This window comes from Styela clava, chromosome 1, assembly GCF_964204865.1.
Source record: "Styela clava chromosome 1, kaStyClav1.hap1.2, whole genome shotgun sequence".
NCBI classification, from domain to species: Eukaryota; Metazoa; Chordata; class Ascidiacea; order Stolidobranchia; family Styelidae; genus Styela; species Styela clava.
This window is the reverse complement of record NC_135250.1, coordinates 4032384-4055580: the sequence shown is the minus strand read 5'-3', so window position 1 is coordinate 4055580 and position 23197 is coordinate 4032384. Positions and strand designations below refer to the sequence as shown.

Below are 23197 nucleotides of genomic sequence, written 5' to 3'. Positions count from 1 at the left end.
TTTCATTGTTTTCAGTCGACTTTATCGAGGGTGGCAGCCCTGTTACCGGATTTTCACGTCTTCTTTCATACTAAAATACCAGTGCGTTTTACTCATCTTCGATAATTATATTAAGGCGGCGATACGTATGGTCCCTTCGTTCGTTCAGTGCGTCAGTCTTTTGTTCACTCCTCACATATCCGCTCATAGAAGTAATGTGTTCAGTCGCGCGAGGTAAATAAACATAGCTTTCGTATTGCTGAATGATCACAATACTAGCGAATCATCGCATAGCGAATCGCTTGTGAAGTTGCAGCTATTTAGGTGGGGAGTAAAACAAAAAAGTATCTCTGAGGGCAATTCATCTCGCACGGGTTACTTTGGAGATATACGGTAAAAGCTTCGACCACGAAGAGCGTTAGCCAAAAAGTAAAAGATATATATATTGTGTCAAAAACGTCCCGTGGTTTGTTTTGGTCTAGAATTGTATTTTTTGCACTATCCTGATATTTTCACGTCACCAATTCTCTACTCGGCTTTCTTTTAGTCTGTTTAGTTTTGGACAAGTTGGGTTAAACAGAAAAGGGTGGGGCAGTAATCTAATCTTACCAGGGTATCAGGGTAAACAAAATCAGAGATACAAGGACAGTGCCGAACTTCATACGTAGCTTGAGACTTCAGCAATATTGAATAGAACTGTTCAGTTATCATTAACTTCCTGTCTATCGCTTAATTAGGCTTAGTCAGTAATAGCAAATCGTATTCAACCATCGATATAATCCGGGTTTGGTAATCTCAACTAGGGTGAATAAGACTTATGTTATGTACCTATCCCTCTCGACCCGACACCACCGTAAGGACTCAACACAACCCCAGGCAAAATTGTGGGTTATTATGAATAAATTTAATTCATAAAGATTACCGTGTAATTAGATCCGCAGCTTAGATTGGCATGGGCGTTAGGAATTGGGATACGTAATTGAGGTGATGCTAGGATTAAGTCAAGCCAAGTCGAAGCTTTTCTCTGTCTTAATATTCTGAATTACTACCAGTGGTAAGATTCAAATTTTTTGTCAGCTGGTTCCATCACAACAGTAATATTTTTCAGTCGGTTTTTGTACAAACTGAACATTGACAATAACCAGTATTGCTAACCGGTTCGCTTATCTCATAAAATTCCGTGAGACGGATTTATAGAACCGGTGCAAACCGGCTGAATCCCACTACTGGTTACTACCCAGCCGTAGACATGGCCGATTGCGATCCCAGAGAAGATCCTGACATCGCTGTTGTGATTGACACAGGATCGTGTTTGACGAGGGTTGGGTTCGCTGGTGATGATGCACCAAGAGCAATATTTCCATCAATTGTTGGACGGCCAAAAGTTCAAGTAAGGGCCTATTTTTAAATATTAATCAAAGGTATAGAGCAGTGGATCTGGCGAAAGTTTCAACAACACGTTGAGAATACGTGGGTGGAACGCAAATATCCAAAATAAACAAATATAAATATCGAAATCAAGACGGGCAAGATAAGCTCAAAACAGCTTCATGTCATCCATGCCATCTCTTTCAATAACTACACCCAAGACCCATGTAGGAAAAGCCAAAGGTTGTCGAAGCGGAAAGATTATAGTCTTTCCAAAATTGTATCTCATTATGTATCAGTGACTGTTTGTTCAAAGCATTGTTCGCAATAAAGACGTGAAAACACAATTCTAAGAGTTTTATAACACTTGATTTTTAATTTTATGATTTTTCAATTTACCAGCTATTTTACTGATACATTTTTCACAAAATTTTTTTTATTTTAGCCAGGCATTGTAGGATCTCACCTTTAAGACATCACTTACACTTACAAGATGTGAAAACACAATTCCAAGAGTTTTACAACACTAGATTGATTATTTTTGTGATTTTTCAATTTATCCGCTATTTTACTGATACATTTTTCACAAATTTTTCTTTATTTTAGCCAGGCATTGTAGGATCTCACCTTAAAGACACTTACGTTGGGGACGAAGCAGTAGTCGAAAATAGCATCTTAAAGAAAACAACTCGTCCTGTAGAAGGAGGCATTATTACAAACTGGGATGACATTGAAAAAATATGGTTTCACTCTTTCTATAACGAACTGCGAATAGACCCAACGCAACGATCAGTATTTTTGACAGAGGCTGTTACAAACCCAATTGTAAGTTAACTAGTTTAACAATACTGGGAAAATGGTTGAATTTTCATTCAGAATTATAATTTATAACTTATTTCTTCGAGGTCTTTCAAATAGATAAACGTAGGATAGTTTTGGGCAAACTCTTTCGAAAAAATCAACGCAAATCTCATACGTGATATTAGAATCCTATATATTCTAGAATGCGTATTATTTGATTTGTTTTTGCCATTTAACCTATTTTCGAGAGTTTGTAACAGGAAAATTGAAGTTTGTACGTTTCTCAATTTTTCACATATATATATATAGAGTGTTAAAAACGTGACGCAAAATTTTTCGTCATTGCCACAAATTACATCATAGATAGCGATTCCAATTAAACTTTTAACACAGAAAGCTAATTCATCATACTATTACACACACTTATATTACAGACACTGCATACATAAGAAAGATATTCTAATGATGTATAACAGCGTAACGGGGCCTTCATGGTGAAAAATTGCTTTTTTTCGCATCTACTGTATCAATTGATTTGAATTTGTTATTTTAAATTTCTCTGATGCCTATGGTGCCCGTTATTTTGACTAACAATTTATCACATTTTACACGGCATTTCGTTATGTGTCGCCGATCATTTTAGAAAGTGGCAAGCTAAACCTTTAAGGAATATTCCATAGTTATTGTGGCATCCGTAGTTTATTTCGTATTCTTTTCAATATGATTGTGTCTAAATAAGTAAATGTTTAATATTCAGTTGTTCCGTTGCTATATTTGTATACTGCAACAGGCCGATATCCGTTTTTTGTAATTTGTTACATGTCTTTTATTTATTTCATATCGTATATTGAAAATGAATACCTGAATCTATCGGTACCGACGCGTAACTCTCGTGTTCATATACTTCTTGTTTTCCACGCTAAACTGAATATCATTTTATACCAGGTTTCTCGAGAGAAAACGACGCAAACCATCTTTGAGAAAATCAAAGTTCCTCGCGCTTACCTTTGCTCACATGCTTATCTCTGTCAATATGTGTACGGATATACAACAGGTTAGAATCTAATTTGCAGTTCGGGTTACATTTAACTACCACGTTTGCATGTTACAACTGCTACTAACTAACAGTTATAGTGCAATATACTGACCTGACTCCGAAATATAAAAAAATAATATAGGTTACTAGCTTGAACTGGAATAGCTGTTAACTCGATATAACTGCAAAGACCATAAGAATGCCTTAATATGTTTTATTATTTCCGATATTAAGATTACAATGCAATTTAGTCCCATAAATAAACATACGTATCAACAGATGAATTGAAGTCAACTAATAATAACAAATGTTGTTGAGAATTGCCTTAAAATGATTGGAGATTTCATATTACTCGTTGAAATCACCTCTCTTTCTTTTTTATCTTGAAAACCATTCGTTTTCACGGAGCAGGATTTTGCTCCGGATCAATTATTGCGAAACAATTCAATCCACGAAAATGCATGTAAAACACGATAAATCATGTATATTGCTAATAATCACATGCGAAACTACTGAATTTTGTTACATCTGATGGCGAAAGCTACTATTCGAATGGGAACTCTTGAAGTATGCGCACCAAGATGGCGCACAACCTGAACTCAGGTTGTGTATCAGGTTGGGGTTCAGGTTGTGCGACATCTTGGTGCGCATACTTCAGGAGTACCTTCGAATGTTATCGTATTACCAATATCGAATTACTCAAATTTATTGGTTAATTTGTTAGTAGTAAGTAGTTCCTTGCCTGACGACAATTACAGCTTATAGCAAATATTGGCAATTCTTATCAAATGTTCTTATACTTTTCAGCTACTGTGGTTAGCGTTGGCCAAGATGTCGCCCGTGTAGTTCCAATGCAAGGCGGTCAAATCATCGGAAAAGCTATTTCACATATGTTCAAGGCCGGTACTGATCTGGATTATCATTTATTGAAGTTATTGAATGACAAAGGACATTCATTTGCAACTTCAGGTAAGAAAACACGACTTTTGTGTTCTCCATGTATACATAATATCAAAATCACAAACGTTGACGATTAGATTCCTCGCATAGATTAGCAGTACAGTATATATAAGTGCCGCCGCCGGTATTAGCAATTTAGCATACAGTAATTATATATTATTAGCCATGCAAGGTTGAGGAGAAATGTCAATTTATAAAGATCAAATTTGGCGCTTAAAACTTCTTAAGCTATGTTAAAAACGGGCGGATCAGTGGCCTTGCAGTTAAAGCGTATGACTTAACTGTGTCGTCATCGCGAATTTCATATCTCGAGTTCCAATTCCACGACCCCTCCCTCTCTAGCTCCCCAAACGTGTAATAAGTTGGGTAAGTGATTTCGAACGGGTAAGATTCCGGTCCTTGCAAATAAAAGTAGTTTTTGCAGAGATATCTGTGGCTCCTTTTAAGTGGCTGTTTGTCCAACAAAATGACGGCACGTTGAAATATTTTCTTTTGACTGGACAGCTATCAAAATAAACGATAAAAGATTTCATTACGTTCTGGGAATAATTCATCAGCTTATGCCCTTGTCATCATATAATTTTGTTGTTTAGAATGCAAAGCATTCAATTATTGAGTTAAAATTTCCACGCATCTTTTTCAGGTGATGTTAAAATATTGAGAGAAATCAAGGAAAAATTATGTTACGTTGCCCTTGATTTTGAAGAGGAGAAAAAGAAAGCGACCGATTCTATAAACAAAACCTACACACTCCCAGATGGGAAGGTATATTCTCACAATTATTTATTATTCTGTCGAGTTCATATGGGCTAGTATACAAAAATAAAAATATCGGTGACGTATCTTTGATTCCAATGATTCGTGGTCAAAACCGTATCAACCAGCGGGTGGGTTTTCAAGATTCTTGACTCTTGAGGGTCTGAAAATCGTTTCAAGCTACGAAAAATTACTATGTATGACAGTGGTTCTCAACCTTTTATGACTCGTGGCCCCCTTTCGGAGGCTTTTAGCACTCATGGCCCCCACTTTGATATTCCAGAGGTATTAATAGGGTTATTTTCATTGATAGATCCCAAATCCCATTATGTTAAAACAATTTGCACAAAAGAGAGCGAAAACACCCTGCGAAATAACCTTGTTGAGCAGCAAACTAGGAAAAGCTGTGAGATTTCTTGAAAAGTAAATTCAGATTTCAGCCCATCCTTGTGGCCCCCTTCAAACTCCTCTGTGGCCCCCTTAGATGGCCGAGGGCCCCCGGTTGAGAACCGCTGATGTATGATATAGAAAATGCCCTTTTTACATTTTTAAAAAGTGACGGAGGGTGGGATCGAACCCCTCCGCTGTTCTTAGGTTGGATTGAATTATTATTACATTTCAGAGAAAAATGGGCCGCCGAATCTAACTTATCCTAAAATAAACATAATTAGAGATAACACACTAAAGATATTGGCGAGGCAAAAGCAGGATAATACCCTTGTTTATATTGTCTGTATCGTTTGTCTAACTATTTTCTCGCCCGTAATTCTGATTGGCGGAGAATTCATAGTACTGTATGTTTACCTATATACACTGATAGTTGTATTATATCATATTGTGTTGAGCAGTGAGCTGGCTAATTCTGCTGAAATTTGTGATACACATGTTCATACACTCAAGATTATTTTGAAATTATTTTTATATTGTGTATCTTGATTATAAAATTTCCATATAAATTGAAACATGCCATGAATTTGTATTAAAAATTATGCGCCTGACATGATTTATGGCAGGATCTCACTATATCAGAAGAACAATTCAGTTGCCCCGAAATACTATTTCGAGAGACAGATCAAGAAACAACTCTTCATGAATTGGTTCTCAAATCTATTTCAAGGTGTGAGGAAGACATTCGAAATATGCTGTTTGAACATATTCTACTGGAGGGCGGATCCACTTTATTCCCAGGTATATTATGTTGTCTGTCGTTATCACGCAGATAATTTGCGTTTAAATTTGTTTGTCACGACCATAAATGCGCTTCTCCGAATTGCTGGAAATTCCGTCTAGTGTATTTGGCTGGTATTCAACTTGAAAGCTGTTTAACGTTTCTGGTTGCGCTTTTGCTTGACTAATGTTCAAGGGAATAAATAGTTCATGACTCGAAAATTGCGAAAAACGTGTTACCATAAGAACGCCATATAGTTCATGACTCGAAAATTGCGAAAAAACATGTTACCATAAGAACGCCACCGCGTTATTCGCTATTTACCTTCAACTAGATAGCATAGCAATTTCTCGAATCTCGATGCTCCAAATTTGGCGTTCCAGGTGTGTACCGCCAAGTGTGTGTACCGCCAATATGGAGGTAACTAATTTTGTTCGCTTACTTTACATCAAGTTGTGTAAAATGACGGAAACCTATGGGCAAGAGGTACATTCAATTGGCTAACACAGACAGTCCCTGAACTCGTAGAAAAACTAAAATAAGGAAAATCTGAATAAAGTTATGGCCTAACTCTAACCTGCTACGCACACTACGGGAGTTCCCCAAATTTACTCAAGAGCGTTTTGCACCACACTTACACAAATATATTTCTGTAAATTTTCAGCTGACCATATTCAGACTTTCTTAGATAAACATGATCAACTGTGTGTTCATCAGAAGCCCAACGAATAAAACTTTTAAATTTACTTCTCCGATTTGACCATATTGACAGGCTTCCCTGAACGTCTGCAGAAAGAAGTGCAAGCATTCGCTCCTGCAGGAATCACTGTACAGGTGGAGGCGATTCCCGACCGAAGACATTGTGCCTGGCTTGGAGGATCGGTACTGGCTTCAACCGGAATGTTCCAACAATATTGGATAACAAAAGATGAATATGAAGAATGTGGACCGAGTATTGTGCAGAGGAAATGCTACCAGGCGCCATGATAAACCAAGGATAACTGAGAATATCGCTTGGACCTTACTTTTGCGTATACTTTCATTAAAAAGCCGGCTATGCACCAAAACGGAGAAGCGAGTGTTCCAATAAGCGGCCTATGGTACACTTGTAATATTTTGCCGTAATGAAATCTGCAATATGCAAAGTCACACTATCCTTTGCCTCTTTTACTATATCAAATGCCGTAATGAAATCTTCAATACTTAATATATATATATATATATTATTTGTAGGGTTACCATATTTTTTTGACTTCAAGCGGGACGCCTCCTGTAACTTTACTACTACGATTTTACTACATAGGCCTACATTTAAGCCATCCCGGCTGTCTTCATTAACCATATTGTCATCGAGAGTTCATGCGCATATTCTCTGTCTAAATATTGGGTTCAGTTTGAAAAATAGAAAGGATTAGACCAGCGTTTCCCAACCTTTTTTGGTCGCGGACTATTTTCTCACCCGCGAAAACCTTTGCGGACTCAAAGTGAGTTTATTGCAACTTGTGCGAAGAAGCAATAAAATCAAATATATACAACAGAATTGTAAAGAATTTCAAAATCGGAAATTCGCCGCAGTTACGCGTTCGTTAAAAAGAGCCGACTTTTTTAGTGTATAATTGGCTTTCTGTCGCACAATATTCAATCCAATGTCTTTCTATATTAATTTAATTGTGTTCATGGCAACTCGCGGTTGCGTCGACTTACGACAAGGTGAAAGCATTTCTTCTTTAAAATGCCAATCGGCAATCTGTGAACATAACAATGTGAGACTATATTGCCCGATTATATTTAGTTTTGTTACATATTTTTTGCGATCTTGCAAATTTGTTATCGTCGTTAGAAAAATCTCACTATCTGTTATAAATTTCCAGAAAGTACAACTTGACACAGTACTTAATAATAATATATATATATATTTAAAATATATTAGTAAATGAAAAATGAATATTCATCACCTTGCTTTATTATTAATTTAATTGTGATCATTTTAATCTGTGATTGTGTTGGCGAAATAAATACTACTCAGAAAATCTCATGACAATCCGTGGACAAAAAAATGCGTGGTAAAGGGCCAGATTATATTTTGTTTTGCTTCCTATTTTTGTGAATTCCACAAATCTGAGCTGTTCGTACAACACATACTAGTACTGTACGGCGTATCAATGTTGAGGCAGTAAAGCAAACCATTCTAAAGGAACATGCCCTGGTATACGTATACTACGGTAGCACCCGAAATTTCGCGTTTGGCAATGTCTAAAAAAGCGTTTTTAATCGGTCGCGGACCATCATTATATGAAACTTATGGTGTTCTCCGTTTTGTATTGCCGCTTTTCAATTTGGAAAATTCGGGTTGCCACCATCTATCGACGCGTGTGCAGACTTGTGTGTTTTCGTCGAAAATTCTTGAGTGAGTTGTGAAATCCAATTGTTTGATTAGGGGACGCGCACAAGGGCAAGTGACCTGTCGCGTAACCTGTTACCAAATTTCCGAATATTTAATTGCTATTCTAATAGTTGAATATTCGAATATATGCCTAGCCCTACTCGGTAACGAGTAATTATTGACTCGATTAATGTTATGTGAATAAACTTGCTTTTTATGTTTTATGTAAATTTCAAAGTAAATCGTAAATTGGCTGATAGTTAAGTTCCGCAAAATAGTTTGCGGCTCGCACGAATTTCTGGCTCGTTGCGGACCCATTCAAACGCTCCGCGGACTCATTTGAGACCGCGGACTCAGGTTGGGAAACACTGGATTAGACGCTAACGATACAAATGATCCGAATTTAGATTTTTTATGTACAGCAAATAGAATGAAGGTTAATGAAATAGTCTGTCGTTTTCAAGCATTGAGAATTTACTTATTCGCCCAAGCATGCTTTTCTGTAGATAACATCTTAAAAAAAACTTTGTTCAATGTTACATTCACGCGAACAATGTTAGCGGGAAACAACGAAACAAACAAAATAACGCATTCACCTTCAGTAAGTACACTAGCGTTGCGCTACCCAGCAACAGCAGTAACGAGAACATGTTCGTGTATTATGCTGGATGGCTGAAAGCAAAAGCGGGACTTTTGGCTGACTTGTCGGGACAAGACGCTAAAAAGCGGGATTGTCCCGCCTAAGCGGGACGTATGGTAAGCCTAACAGAAATCCCCCCGCGTATGATTTTTTCTCGGCATATTCGAATAAGCGTATGCCGCTTTGCGTGACCAGAGTACGATCTTTACATGGGTAAGAAATACAATTGTCGCTGGTACTCGTTCCCGGTGAGCAGGTTTAGGTTTGAATTATAACAGTAGATTATGTATAGACTTGTAGACAAGTCAGCTTGAGGTAGCCCATGTAGATCGATTTTACTTTTGATTGCCTATTGAAATATTTTCTCTCTGAGGAAAACTTATTTTAACCATCGAAACGTACTCGTTTGTCGAAAATTAAAATCATTTTTGGTATTACCAAATAACAGATGCAAAGTGTGTGAAAAAGCTATGACCAAAAGATAAAACAGACATCAGATCGGCAATATATATATATAAGTAATTGTACATAACATGAACGACGATTCGCGCATTGTGCTGAGCAGTATGTTCCTCAGCTTTTTATTTTAGATACAAAATCCGGAAAAAAATGAAAAGTTGCATTCCGCGGTGAAAGGAGTCGCGATAAACCAGAAGTGGTTATCGAGCAGCGACACTCGTATCCGTCTATAGGTCTATTTACCAGCATAGATTTGTATGCTTTTCAAACTACTTAATGACCTTTTCATCACTGCCCAATCAGTTTATTTTTTCAGCCTAGTCGATCACAGCTATTTATGGACTAATTTGTGATTACTGCAACTGAACTAAAACTCTTCAGAAAACGGAATGCTAATCAAGTTATTCGATATGAACTCAAATTTCGGAAACACAACTTAGAACCAATGACATTTAACAACATGATGCGCAACTTCGGCATTTTTGTCCGAAGATTTGGTACTTGACGAGACGAAAACGAGCGGATGTGTGCTGCTTTCAAGGCGTAGCACAAATGGTGTTCGTGCCTGCTTTGACAGTTGTTGTCAATTTTAATAATATTTTGGAAAATTGAAGGTAAAAAGAAATCGGAAAAAGGTAAGGTAAATTTTATTGTTGTATATCACACCCAGACATAGCACTGTTAAGTACATGTGGGAAAGCCAGCTTTTGTCAAATACTACGAAGTTATCAAATCAATACGGTACGTAGTTGCCCATTTGCCGAAATTGCATATTCACTTACCCTTTATGGTTTCAAATAGTTCATGCACCTCCATTTAGATTTTTCTAATCAGTGTAGAAATATATACTCATTGCTGTAGCATACTATTGCTCATTCACTTTTATTTGCGTATTGAATCAAAGGGTTAACAAGTTCACCTAACATTTCACTCATACCGGTCTATATTGTATAGTATGATCTCTCAAGTATTTAGAGCCACGAATGCTTGTAATTTTCTGACTAAACCCTTTTATTAGTTGATTTATATACCAAATTCAGTAAAACATTTTTTACATTAAACATGAGATATTGGATTTATTAGCTTTTCCATTCTAAGTCATATAGACTGCTTTATTTATTCTTAACGAAAATTAATAAATCTCCTCTCTTTCTTCAGATGTGAAAGTTGTGGACAAACCTGTCTAAGCATTGTGAGACTCCTGCAGCACAAGAGGCAATAGCAAAAATAGTAAGTATATTAATCAAAAAATTAAGCCGACATAAAGCAAAACTTTCAACTATTCGTCTAATCTCAATTTCCTATTATTTATTCACAGGACAACTGTAGCAGAAGGGGAGATATCAGAAGAAGTCTGGCGACATATCAGTGACAGTGTGATTCCAAGAAATATAATTAGGATACTCCATAAATGTTTGCAATAGAAGAACAACCTATGAAGGCATGCAAAAGCATTTGACCCTCCGGTAGAGATGTGTATGGCCCCTACATCCTGCAAGGCTTGAGGAAAATAACTAAAAATTCCAATGCGTAAGATTGCATAAGCGGTCTTCTTTGTGAAAAAGCACAAAACATGCCAGGCATACTTAAAACAGCTTTGAAAAATGAGGATTACGGGTCACTACACCTATGTTATATTTGGTTCATCAACTTTTGGTAGTACTATAGAAAAAATTCAGGAAAGGATATAATCATGATTCATGATAAAATACTGGTATATATTTTGGACAACTTCAATCTAGACCAAACTCGCGGCCCCAGAGAACTTCCAGTGCGGCATCGAAAGCTTAACAATAATTGTAAAAGTATTTTGGAAGTTTTTTTCATCTAAATGTAACAGATTTTTCAAACTTTTTGAAGTGAAATTGAATATTCACACAGAAAACAATTTACTAAAAGTAGTTTTAAAAAATTAATTTTTTTTGTTCACATTTTAACCCATTTAAGAATACACATCAAGCTAGCAAAAGAATACTTGAATAAAACACTTGAGTTATTAAATTAAACGCAAAGTACATGAAGAAGGTGGCATTTTCGAAGAAAATGGGAGTTGCAATATTTCTGCATTTCACAAAATTCTCTGAAGCACATTGTTTAATTTGTCATATTTCCATCAGTACAATGAAAAACACAATAAGCCCAGCAGTCAATATGACAAATTCGAAGACCAACTTCGAACAGAAAATTTCCATGTGTTTGTATATTAATATAATTATACAACTTTTTTGTTACTAAATATCAATAATAATTCAAGCAATCCTATGCCATGCAATGTGGCGCGAAATGTCTTGTCGAAAAAATCTGTCATTTGTTTTTTTACTGATCTATACTTGAAATGATAAAAGTAACTTTTTTGCATTACTGGAATTAATTAAACATTCGCAAAGATCCAGATTAACCCATGATCATGTGACCTCGTTAGTTAGAGTTGGTACTATAAAATTATTTCATCCTGGCTCTAGTATGCTGGTGACACAAAAAAGATGCCAAACGTCAGGACAAATGTAATTAAAAAACATTGAGTTTATATTGTAGTATTTTTGTTAATTTTAGGTCCATATATTTAGATTAAGTCATTTTTTTAGTGTATGTATTATTCTTTCCTTATCCAAAGCTTGTTCAAAAATGATTTTGATGGTTGTACATAAAATGTTATGATTTTTGTAATAAATACAGTAACTTGCAATAATAGTGGAATGCAAATATTAACATGAAATTGCATTTGAAATTAAAGAAAATAATAAAACTTAATCCAACTGTTTAGTTGCATCCTAATATATGTCACAAACTAAAACTATCTTGAAAATATCTTTCAAGTATAGATTATCAAAAACTGTTTGCGGCACTTTTTACAATTTCCAACATGTAATGCGGCTCTCGAAAACCCATGAGTTTGACACCACTGATCTATTCTAGACAATTCAAGCATTGCTTTGGGAAATAATATCACTTCAATTAAATTGAAAAAAAATTTGCCGTATTAAATACGAAATCGTTGCTATCATAAAGGTAAACCAATTCATCCACTGGGAATATATTGGCCTTCACAAAGCAATGGAGGCAAAATTGAGAGTTCATGGGCTATGAACTTTTGTTCTTTTCTTTGTCTTGAATATTTCATACTCCACAGCCCCTATTAATTTTTTTTTATATATGGTCATACATATCTTTAACTTGTATTTTCTGTAATGATGTATTATCTCAATGTGTCAAACTTTCAATTAGTGTGCATATTTTGCTTCCAGATGACATAAATGTATTGTCTTGTTAAAAGGTGCCAGTAAATTCTTTGTTATAATCAGAATTCACAATTAATAGGAATTATAAACAGCCACCAATCAATGAGAATTACATGCGAAATTCCTCACAATAAATTTTTCTAATAATGTCTAATAAATTCACCTACTAAAGCAAGTTCGATAGGTGCAAACTTTGTGTTATGGAATTGTATCACAGCACCGTTAAGAGAAGTAAAAACAGTTTTGCTGTTTTGTATGACACCCTCTTTAAATGAAATTTCAATGTTTAAGCGCAAACATTAAAATTACTAACTTTGAACTTTGTCATTATCTGCAAAATGTCCCACACAAATCTTTACTCTATCGCGTTTGTAATCTGATAAAAAAAGTCTATGATGTCCAGAATTACTCTTTACAGCTTGTATGTCATTCCAGCTTTCCAAGTGAGCAAAACTTCTTAGATATAGAGATTATTTTCTTTCGTTACAGGCGCAAAAAGGCAGGTACTAAACGTAAAGAGGACGCCGATTAGCAAAAGCAAGCGGAAAACGGTCGCGAAAGGAGACGAGAAATATGTGCATTGGAGCGTATCATGAAATACAATCTTTCGCATGTAGTCTTATGGAGTGACGTCAGAGTTGCCTATCATGTTGTTTAATGTCATTGCTTAGAACTGACAAATAGCTAATAAAATAACCAAATCGCGGTAACTCTCATTACCATACCTAAAAATCTGTCTGCGTGAAAAAAAAATGTCTGAGCGGCTCCCGAGATTTCAATTGTAACGTCACCATTACCATGCTGCTGATTAGTCAATGTTACGGGAGTAATCAAAAAAGTCTATGCTCATATTGATTTTCACTTTTGCTCCTTTTAGTTTCTTAATTTTAGAATAAATAGAAACTCTGGTTAGAATGTAGAATTGTTTCAGAGTTATACAACCGCTGCAGCAGACTGTTGGCTCTGGTTGCAGCATTTTAAATAACATGTAGCGCCACCACCTGGCGTTGAAGTTTAATTATTTCTCAGTACCGGTAATCACATTTACTCATCCACGAAGTCGTGTCAAAATGTTGTTTCCTGGCGGCTGACGTGCTTGCTTTCGCGTCGATTGTTTGCTACCGTATGGCGAAAAAGGCCCGCAGGGAAGTATTAATTATATATTATATTAAGCTATCGCATATATTAGAAACTGAAACTCCGGTATTTGGTACCTGCAACATGACCTTCTGATAGCCTTTGTTCGCTTATCTTAAATTTTAGACAATACCGTTATCGCAACATGATGTTGGTTGTCTGGCTGCCTGTGGACGATTTTTGTTAATTATTTCAGCATTCTGGTATTTTAGAGTCTGAATATGGAGCAATGTGCTCTGTCTTTCTATTCCCAGATTGCGATATTGGCAGTCTACTGGTACGGTACTGCTGTACTGGGGCATTTCTGAAGTGAAATTGCAAAGTACAGTAGTAAGTTAATTCTGTAATTCCAATTTCTGAATTTACTTTCGGTATGAAGTTTCAGATCCTACAGTCCTATGAGTAGATGATGCAAAATTGACATCTGGCTGTCTGATGTTAACTTTAACAGCATTTCTTATCTGGGTGTTCGATATATTTTTAGAATTTTTTTTCTAAATTCCAAATTGAAATATCTCAGCCTTGTCAGCCATGGACTTGCAGAATTGAACTCTGTGTCGAATGTCCAGTTCCGGTATTATCTTTACAACATTACATATTACAAAATTATATATCTGTATATTGTGAAAATGAATTTAGCTTTGTGTGTGACACATTTCAGATTTGTGCATGCTAATATGCAAAAGTGTCCACTTTTTTTTTCTTCCCAATATTCTTAAATTATTCTACTTGGAACAATTTTTTTTTTAACATTTTATTTTATTAACTGTTTATTAGGACAATTGACAGATTCAGACAGTGAGGTAAACAATAATAGAAAAATTACAAATTTGGAGAATTTTGTTGTAATAACTTTTTCTAACACATTTATAAACTATTTTAACAGACAACTACTTCAATCTTAGACTAAAGTAATTCAAATATGGCACAAATTAATTATGACGAAAAAGGAACAACTTTCCTATATTTTATTGTGTCCTTTTTTGCAATGGTCTTAATACCTGCCACGTACTACCTGTGGCCAAAAGGTTTCAAAGAGGAAGAAAAACGATTGCAAAAACTTAGAAGTATTCATGCTAAAAGCAAATGGTATAAAAAATGTCTCGAAGAATTGCAAAAGAAGCGGAAAAAGCCAAGTTTCCGTAAAATATTTATAGTTTTAGCTTGGATTGGATTTTTCATTCTCGCTTACAAAGTATCGATGATTGAGCGTGATTTTGTGGAATACGATCCTTATGAAGTTTTGGGAATTAGAGAGGGAGCGGACAATGTTGTGATCAAAAAAGCTTACAGGAAACTGTCGAAAGAATTTCATCCTGATAAAGGTGGAGATCCAGCAGTATTTATGAGAATTCGAAAAGCTTATGAAGCTTTGACAGACGAAGCTACAAGAAAAAATTGGGAAGAATATGGTAACCCTGATGGTCCTCAAGCAATGGAGTTTGGTATTGCTTTGCCAAGTTGGATTGTCGATTCCGAAAATTCAGTTGTTGTTCTTGGACTTTACGTTTTAGCTTTTATGATAATTCTTCCAATAATAGTTGGAATATGGTGGAATCGATCCATAAAATACAGCAAGGAAAAAGTTTTGCTCAGCACCACACAATTGTATTATTATTTCTTTAATCGTACACCGAATATGAATTTAAAACGGGCTCTCACAATTTTGTCTGCCTCATTTGAATTCTCCCGTGATCATAATCCTGAAGTTCGTGCACCTACGCCCGCTGATAACATTGATATACCAGACTTGATACGAATACTAGGAACGCCCTTTGACCCTAAAGGACGTGAAGCACCCCTGCATTTACCTTACAGTGTAAAAGCAAGAACACTGATTTATTGCCATTTAGCTGGTCATGAAGCACCTGATAATCTATTAGAAGATTTGGATTATATTTTGAGAAAATGTCCGCTATTAGTCCAAGAAATGGTTAACTGTTTGACTCAGCTGACCGCGCTTGCTCATGCCGACAGGGCTAGCTTACCAAGACTTGAAACTGTTGAGACTGTCATGAAACTGTCACCCACAATGGTTCAAGGCCTTAAAGAAACTAAATCTCCTTTATTGCAACTCCCTTACTTCAGTGATGATTATGTCAAGTTCTGTTTGACGAAAAAAATTTCGGTTCGAAATCTTAAAACTCTCTCAAAAATAAACGATCACGACCGCAGACAAATGTTGCGACGTATGGGAGATGAGGAATATGACACGATGGTCGCGTGTTTAAAGAGTTTACCAATGCTTGAAGTTGACGTCCATATTCAAGTGTTAGATGATGAGGAAGCCCATATCATTACAGCAGGTGCGATTGTTACCGTCACAGTATCTTTGATTAGGAAAAAACTTGGCGATTTAGAAGAAGATCCACCGAGGCTTGCTGGCGTTAATTCTTCTGCAGATAAACAAGGGGATGGTGACGAAATGGAGCAAAACAACGTTGTTACAAAAACCAAAGTATGGGAAAAGCAAAGTAAAAAGAAAAAAGGGGCGAAAAAGAAACCAAAAAAAGCCGCACAAAAGAAACCAACCCAGCAACAACCTCAACATTCTGATACGACTGAAAAAAGTGGGGAGGAAGCGTCAGGTGATAAAGCAGACATGGAAAAGGTTGATGACACTAAAGGTGATATGACGGAATCGGAACTTTCCGATACAGAAACGTCTGCGGATTCTTACGACGATGAGGATGAATGGGAAGCAATGCAACAAACTTTTAAAAAGAAGCGAAAGAAAATGGCCGACACCGGAGATAAGATGACTCACACCGTTTACGCTCCTAATTTTCCGCTTGAAAAACAAGAGTGGTGGTGGGTCTACATATGCAGTCGCAAGAGACATTTACTTTTAACTGTACCAGTGCAGGTATGCAATCTAGCAGATTCACAAGAAGTTGAATTAAAGTTTCCAGCACCACAAAGTCCGGGACGTTACTCGTACGATGTTTGGGTTCGTTCCGATTCATATTTAGATTGCGACGTTAAAAAGGAATTGAAATTTAATGTGGAAGAAGCAAAAGAAATTGACGAGGATCACCCTCAATGGAAAATTGAGGATTCTGAAGAAGAGGATGAATCTGCTGTCGTAGAGGAAAGTGAAGATGAAGGAATCTCAACAGATGAAACTTCGGATGAAGAATAAGAGGTCAGAGGTCAAATGAATGGTTTCCAAACAGGATAGTTTTGTTGAAGAGTGCGCTATTGTTTTTTGTATTGTATTTCCGGTGTTTTACTCCAAAGTTTATATAAAATTGTTCATACCATATCTATTTCTTGATGTTGAGATATGTGAAAACAGCATATGATGTTAGGATTATTATTATGAGCATTAAAACTCGCAGGCTGACCCCCAAAAAAGGGGCTCCCGAAGTATGCGAACCAAGATGGCGTACCAGGTTAGGGTTAGGCCATAATTTTAGGTATGAATACTACGGGAGGCTCTTGGCTAGTCTTCGAACTGATAATAGGACTAAAATAAGGAAAATTGGAAAACAATTATTGCCTAACCCTAACCTGTTACCCATGTTACGTTCCGATGTCCGCCATCTTGGTTCGCATACTTCGGGAGCACAACAAGAATCATTTAGAACATGAAAATGCTATCATACAATGAAACATTATTCTGCGATTTTGCAAACAATTTTTGTGCAATGCCGCCTGGTTTACTAAAATTTTTGGTTACAATCATAAACAGAAGTTTTAGTGGTAAATATTCTTTATTTTCATGGAAGTAATTAGAAAATTTATATGTTTGTTTTTATTTGGGTCACCCAGTATGTACCAATAAACACCATGTAGGTGAGGATAAGCCTTTTGCATGTCAATAGTCCAATTCATTTGACAGTTCTCACTCTTCAGTGAAGATGCCTCACAGTCTATATCCGAAAGCAGTTTTTCAATTTCCTATCCAATTTCTTAATTTTCTTTCATTTCTCTGTGCCCCAAGCAAATTTTTAAAATCGCAGAAACATGCATTGAAAAAGTACTTGCTAGATTATGTTGGCCGGTAGCTGTTTTGCATATTAAACCTTAAATTCAAAATATACGTTAGTTTGAAATGTTGCATTATTTTTTTGTCTGTATTTTTGACTTACAATTAAATATTTATCAATCATATTAGCTGTGTCCAAGAAAGTTTATTGAGCCAAGTTTAAATAAAAACATTTTCCAAAACGTTGTACTAAGCATAAAAAAATCAGTGTAATAAATTTTTGTTCATTTTCCACCTTGCAATTAAAAGTAATATTATATAAATAGAACATATGCTGCATTACTGTTACGCAAATTCATTATATCAAATTTTTGTAAAACTATAACTCTGCAATAAAAAATGTCTGACCCCCGACTTTTTTAAAAAATTACATGCTGCGCCCTTGTTTTACATCCCCGACTTTTTTCTACCTATTTTTGTTTGAATATATTTATGTATTCCAGTAGGAGTTATTCGAGCGTTCCTTGGTTTTCTTTGCTGCCTTGTTTTCACTACAAGAATAATATTTTGTAATAACTTTTGGATGAAAATATTGGCCTTGGTTGGTTTCTATCTGAATTCCAAAAACATTTTATTTTAGATTTTTGTTTTTTTGTTCATATTTTATAGGGGACTGAAATGGCAGATGAGTTTTCATACCACGAGTCTTCTGTCTTATAAACAGGCACGACCATGATAACGGTTTAGCTTAGTATTAATTTTGATATGTATATTTCTTTGCATACATACCGTAATTATATTTCAAACCAAAATAACAATCATTTAAGTAAAATTATTTCCTAAATTACCAACATTTTTAATATGATATTCTGTTGTTTTGAGAACTTTCTAATGAACATATGTTAATATTAGCCTTATCATTTGCGAATAATCCTGGTCTATTTTCATATGAGAAATTTTTTTTTTTTTTTTATGTAAATGATTTGATTTCTACTTGTTAGTTTAAAGGACAAACTAGAGAATGGGGCTTGTGTCATAATTAGTGCCCTTCATTGTGAAATTATTAAGAGGAAAGAGCATTGTAAAGCTATGAATAATAGTAATATTTTTGATAGGAACCATTCGGACCTGAAGTATGCGCACCAAGATGGCGCACAACCTGAACTCAGGTTGTGTACCAGGTTAGAGTTCAGGTTATGCGACATCTTGGTGTGCATACTTCAGGAGTACCAACCTTTCTTTGTGAACACACCTACCGATAACTATATTATAAACAAGAATAACAATCATTTTAAGTAAAATTATTTCCTAAATTCCTGAACTGAAGGTATATTATGAAGTTTGCTGCTTAAAATAGTCTTTAATTTACCGTATGTATCTCAGAAAAGATGTTTGATTTATGGGGGCTCCCGAAGTATGCGAACCAAGATGGCGGACATTGGAATGTAATATGTGTACTACAGTACTAGGTTAGGGTTAGGCCATAATTTTAGGTATAAATACTACGGGAGGCTCTTGGCTAGTCTTCGAACTGATAATTGGACTAAAATAAGGAAAATTGGAAAAAAATTATCGCCTAACCTCAACCTGTTACCCATGTTACGTTCCGATGTCCGCCATCTTGGTTCGCATACTTCAGGAGCACCGATTTATGTGTATTCATTTTTTTGGTGCAAATATTATTAATTTTATAATAACATTTTGTCGGTGATTTTTTAGGAATATTATATAATGTTATTGTTGAAAAAACATGAATAAATGATAATCTCTTGATGGAAGGGAAATTTGACAAGGAATTTCAAACTTCAAACAAATTTTTATTATTATTTTTCCAAATTAGTGTCATGGCTGTTACCGGTATATTTCTGACAAACTATTTTAGTGCTTTTCCTTATTTTGCATTTAGGATAGGGTTTTTGGATATCATGCTATTGCTGAAGTGCAATAATGTACTATTTATGAGTGAAGTTTGTTTCAGAAATATTTTGAAGGAAAATAAAAGAAATGGAGTTTGTAAATATGTGTTGTGTTTTTGTTGATCTAAAATGTTACGAGTGAGGGAGATATAGTAAATGAATTTGATTACTGTTTATAATACTAGATAAATGAATTACGAGAGAATCGTCGCGTCGGTAACCTTCAGATTTTTGCCAAACTAAATGTAGATCAGCTTCTTCAAAACTGAGTTTCCATAAAAGACTCAAACTTTCTCGAGTTATGAGCTGCCCTAATGACAATTTTATTAATAAAAGCCAAGGAAAAACATGAATCTTCTTTCCATATTAAGGCTCGTGGCCTCCTTCTGGAGGCTTTTAGCACTTAAGGCCCCTCTGTTTGTCATTACAGTAGTATTTAATAGTGTTATTTTTATTGGTTGATTTTGAATCTCATTGGGAAAAAACATTTTATGCTTAGCAAAGTGAAAATAACCTGTTAAATACATAACGTTGTCAAGGAATGAAACTGGAGCGAACAGGAAATTCTCTTGTAAAGGGAATAGTAAAATCAGTTTTGCGGTTTGCATTGTGGCCCCTCTCCAACTGCCCCTCCCTTTTAAGGGGCCACAGACTTATGGTTGAGATCCGCTGCTTTGGAGCTTACATTTCAAGATTTTGGGGGTTATCGAATTTTTGATTGCTTTATTTCATTCTGCTATTATTCTTGTTTTTATGTAATGAGACCAAAAAAGTAGGTTTTCAAAATGGCAAATCCACCCAAGAACCAGGAATGGTCCACACAAGATTGGAACAATCATTGGGATTCAGGGAAATTATCCAAACACATGAAAAAGGAATATAATGAAGATCTTCTGAGGCAAGAAAAGCTGCTTTTTCCTGATTCTGGTAAATCGTATCGTGTCCTTGTGCCGTTATGTGCAAAGTCTTATGATATGGAATGGCTTGCCAGCAAAGGGCATTCTGTCATTGGGCTTGACTGCTCTGAAACTGTTTTAAAAGAATTCTTTGTTGAACATAATATGGAATTTAGTGAAGCACAAGATGGTAATTTCAAGGTATTCTTTTCATCTTTAAGTAGGCATAAACTTCAATCAAATGAATTACTACTAATTCAATTGAGTGTAATGCGTCAACATGTTTCGGTGCGTCTAGGAATTTCACATGGTTTCATGCATATGGATAGTTATGAAATTTTCGTTCATTTGGTGGGTGAAGCATGGGACATTGCTTAATAAGGGTATTTTCCCTTGTTGAGCATGAATTGTTTGAACATAATGGGATTTGGAATTTACCAATTAAAATAGCACTATAAAACCACTGGAATGAGTAACTGATTACCGTAAGGGCTAAAAGCCAGGAAAGGGGGCCATGGGTGGGCTATAAACTGGTTTAGGTCTAACAAATCATGAGATTTTCATTCATTTAATGGGTGAAGCATCAGAAATAATCATATTGGTGCCACAAGCCAGAATCTCTCAACTCTAAATTAGGTAGGCAATGCCGAACCGTCTTCTGGTCATTCTGAACTATAGCAGCAATCAGTGGCTGCTTGTACGGAGCCTTGTTCAGAGCGACTGGTGTAGAATAGGTCAGACAACTAAATATATTGCATTATTGATAGCTAGAAATAATTGTGATGACTCCCGATAATATTTTATTGCTCCCAACGCTTAGAAATCTAAAAAATATCAATCCTTGTTCAGGTATTCAAGTCAAAGTCTGAAGAACTCGATATCACATTATATGCAGGAGACATATTTAATCTGCCGAGCTTGAAATTTGAAAAGTGCGATGCAGTTTGGGATTACGCAAGTATAGTAGTCATAAAACCCCAAGAACGGCAAAAATATGCAAATGTTATCACTGAGAAACTGACCACAGATGCAAGTTATCTTCTTTGTGCTTTCAATTTTGATGGATTCGTTAACCCCAATGGACCAGCATATCACACATGTTCAAAAATGGTTTGTGATATTTTTGGAGATCATTTTGAAATTACCGAATTGCCAGATGCAACTACAGAACATATTTTCAACGGTAAAGCAGTGGCAATGAAAAATTTCTTCTATATGACAAAAAATAAATAGATAATTTTACATTCTCAAAAGTCCACCACAAATATTCGTATTTCCTTTGGCAAAGAATAAACATTTAAACATGTATATATAAGATATATAGGCCCATGTTAACTGATAACTACTGATTTATCTAAAGAATATTTGTTAAACATGTTAATATTTGAGGCAGTGGTTATCTCAAGTTTTAGTACCTCATCAGTGTTATTTTCAGGTGGGGGATTGTGTATTATCTATGAGAAGACTTGAGTGAAAATGAATATTAAGTGTTAAATTATTGTTTCATAATCATGCTCATATTTTCCATTTTTTGTTTGTCAATGGACATTATTTTTTTTTAATAGGTTTTTATCAACTTTTTTTTTTAAAAATTATATAAGTGTTCACTCAACTTCATTTGCACATCAATTTAAATGAAGACTTACAAATATTGTTTATTGCATTTTACACAAAATATCTTGTTAAAATTTGTACAAATATATTTCACAATCATACTAAATATACCTATATCAAAATATTAGTTTGCTGTTCTCTTAAACATAAGAGGCTAGTGTAATCAGACTACTATATTGATGCCCCCAGGCAAATTCGTCTCCCAAACAGGGGTCCGGAATGATGTTAAAAGAGTCTGATCAATCTTAAATGATTGATTTCAATCAAAAAGCCATTACATCTATTGAATTGATGTGGCAGTCGTTTGTATCTCGTTGGTTAATCAATGAAATTGATCAGGAATAGGATGGAGGTCTGTCAAAAATGAATTTCACAAACAGGGTTGCGCCCTGTGACCCAGTATATGCTCACTGCAGGTGGTTCCATTTCAATTACAAAGCAAGTTCGTGAGTGTGAACCTAGACTTCTTTAAAAGTATAATTAGATGTTGAATACTGGTACATGCAAAGGCTGCATTATTAATGAACTATGGTGACAGTACATGTATTTACATGAGTATGCAACTGCGAACATTTGTTGATTACTTGAAACTTATTTCTCGCCCCCACTTTTCATTCCCATCTAATGCTGAAAACCGGTAACACATCACTCTGCTAGTGAATTGAATAACAAAATTGACAACTTTGATATCCCATAGGACAGACTGATGAATAACTCACAAATTTCTGCACTTCTATATCCTGTCCACTAAGTTTCCAATACAAAATTCACCAGTATCAGTGTTCAGTAACTCACTCAAAAGGATGTTTTATTTTGCAAGTTCAAGGCAAGCTATGGGAATTCACAAATCAACCAAACAATTGATCTACAGAAAAGTTACACTAAATTAAACAATTGACAAACACTTTGCTGGG

General features: G+C 35.5%; 3 protein-coding genes and 1 long non-coding RNA gene across 5 annotated transcripts in view; all 4 read left to right on the top strand.

Moving 5' to 3' along the window:
• The first annotated feature begins 1090 nt into the window (after positions 1-1090).
• Positions 1091-8098, top strand: LOC120346652 (actin, cytoplasmic-like). Its single transcript, XM_039416448.2, has 7 exons — positions 1091-1369; positions 1954-2172; positions 3094-3202; positions 3992-4153; positions 4788-4909; positions 5914-6088; positions 6841-8098. The coding sequence occupies exons 1-7, from the start codon at positions 1229-1231 to the stop codon at positions 7053-7055; spliced, it is 1143 nt and encodes a 380-aa protein (XP_039272382.2). The 5' UTR covers positions 1091-1228; the 3' UTR covers positions 7056-8098.
• A 1984-nt stretch (positions 8099-10082) lies between these two features.
• LOC144421384 (uncharacterized) lies at positions 10083-11322 on the top strand. The gene is made up of 3 exons (XR_013474998.1): positions 10083-10185; positions 10709-10780; positions 10869-11322. It is a non-coding gene; the product is annotated as an uncharacterized LOC144421384 (long non-coding RNA).
• A 3468-nt stretch (positions 11323-14790) lies between these two features.
• LOC120325511 (translocation protein SEC63 homolog) overlaps positions 14791-23197 on the top strand; it is a 97820-nt gene continuing 89413 nt past the window's right edge. The window contains exon 1 of one of the 2 annotated variants that reach the window (XR_013478009.1): positions 14791-17295. Coding sequence is in view for 1 of the 2 variants with exons in the window: in XM_039391624.2 (XP_039247558.1) it covers positions 14849-17068 (2220 nt within the window). In the remaining variant the exon portion in view is untranslated. Of the gene's footprint in view, positions 19876-23197 lie in introns of those variants that run through there. The other variant, XM_039391624.2, reaches the window with a different exon arrangement.
• LOC120325513 (thiopurine S-methyltransferase-like) lies at positions 20024-22409 on the top strand. The gene is made up of 2 exons (XM_039391628.2): positions 20024-20870; positions 21519-22409. The coding sequence occupies exons 1-2, from the start codon at positions 20559-20561 to the stop codon at positions 21900-21902; spliced, it is 696 nt and encodes a 231-aa protein (XP_039247562.2). The 5' UTR covers positions 20024-20558; the 3' UTR covers positions 21903-22409.

Bases quoted from the DNA above. Each gene is read 5' to 3' on its own strand.
- LOC120346652 (XM_039416448.2), top strand. From the start codon at position 1,229: ATGGCCGATTGCGATCCCAGAGAAGATCCTGACATCGCTGTTGTGATT. The intron at 4,154-4,787 runs GTAAGAAAACAC...CATCTTTTTCAG, and splicing joins ACATTCATTTGCAACTTCAG to GTGATGTTAAAATATTGAGA. The intron at 6,089-6,840 runs GTATATTATGTT...CCATATTGACAG, and splicing joins CGGATCCACTTTATTCCCAG to GCTTCCCTGAACGTCTGCAG.
- LOC120325513 (XM_039391628.2), top strand. From the start codon at position 20,559: ATGGCAAATCCACCCAAGAACCAGGAATGGTCCACACAAGATTGGAAC. The intron at 20,871-21,518 runs GTATTCTTTTCA...ATCCTTGTTCAG, and splicing joins CACAAGATGGTAATTTCAAG to GTATTCAAGTCAAAGTCTGA.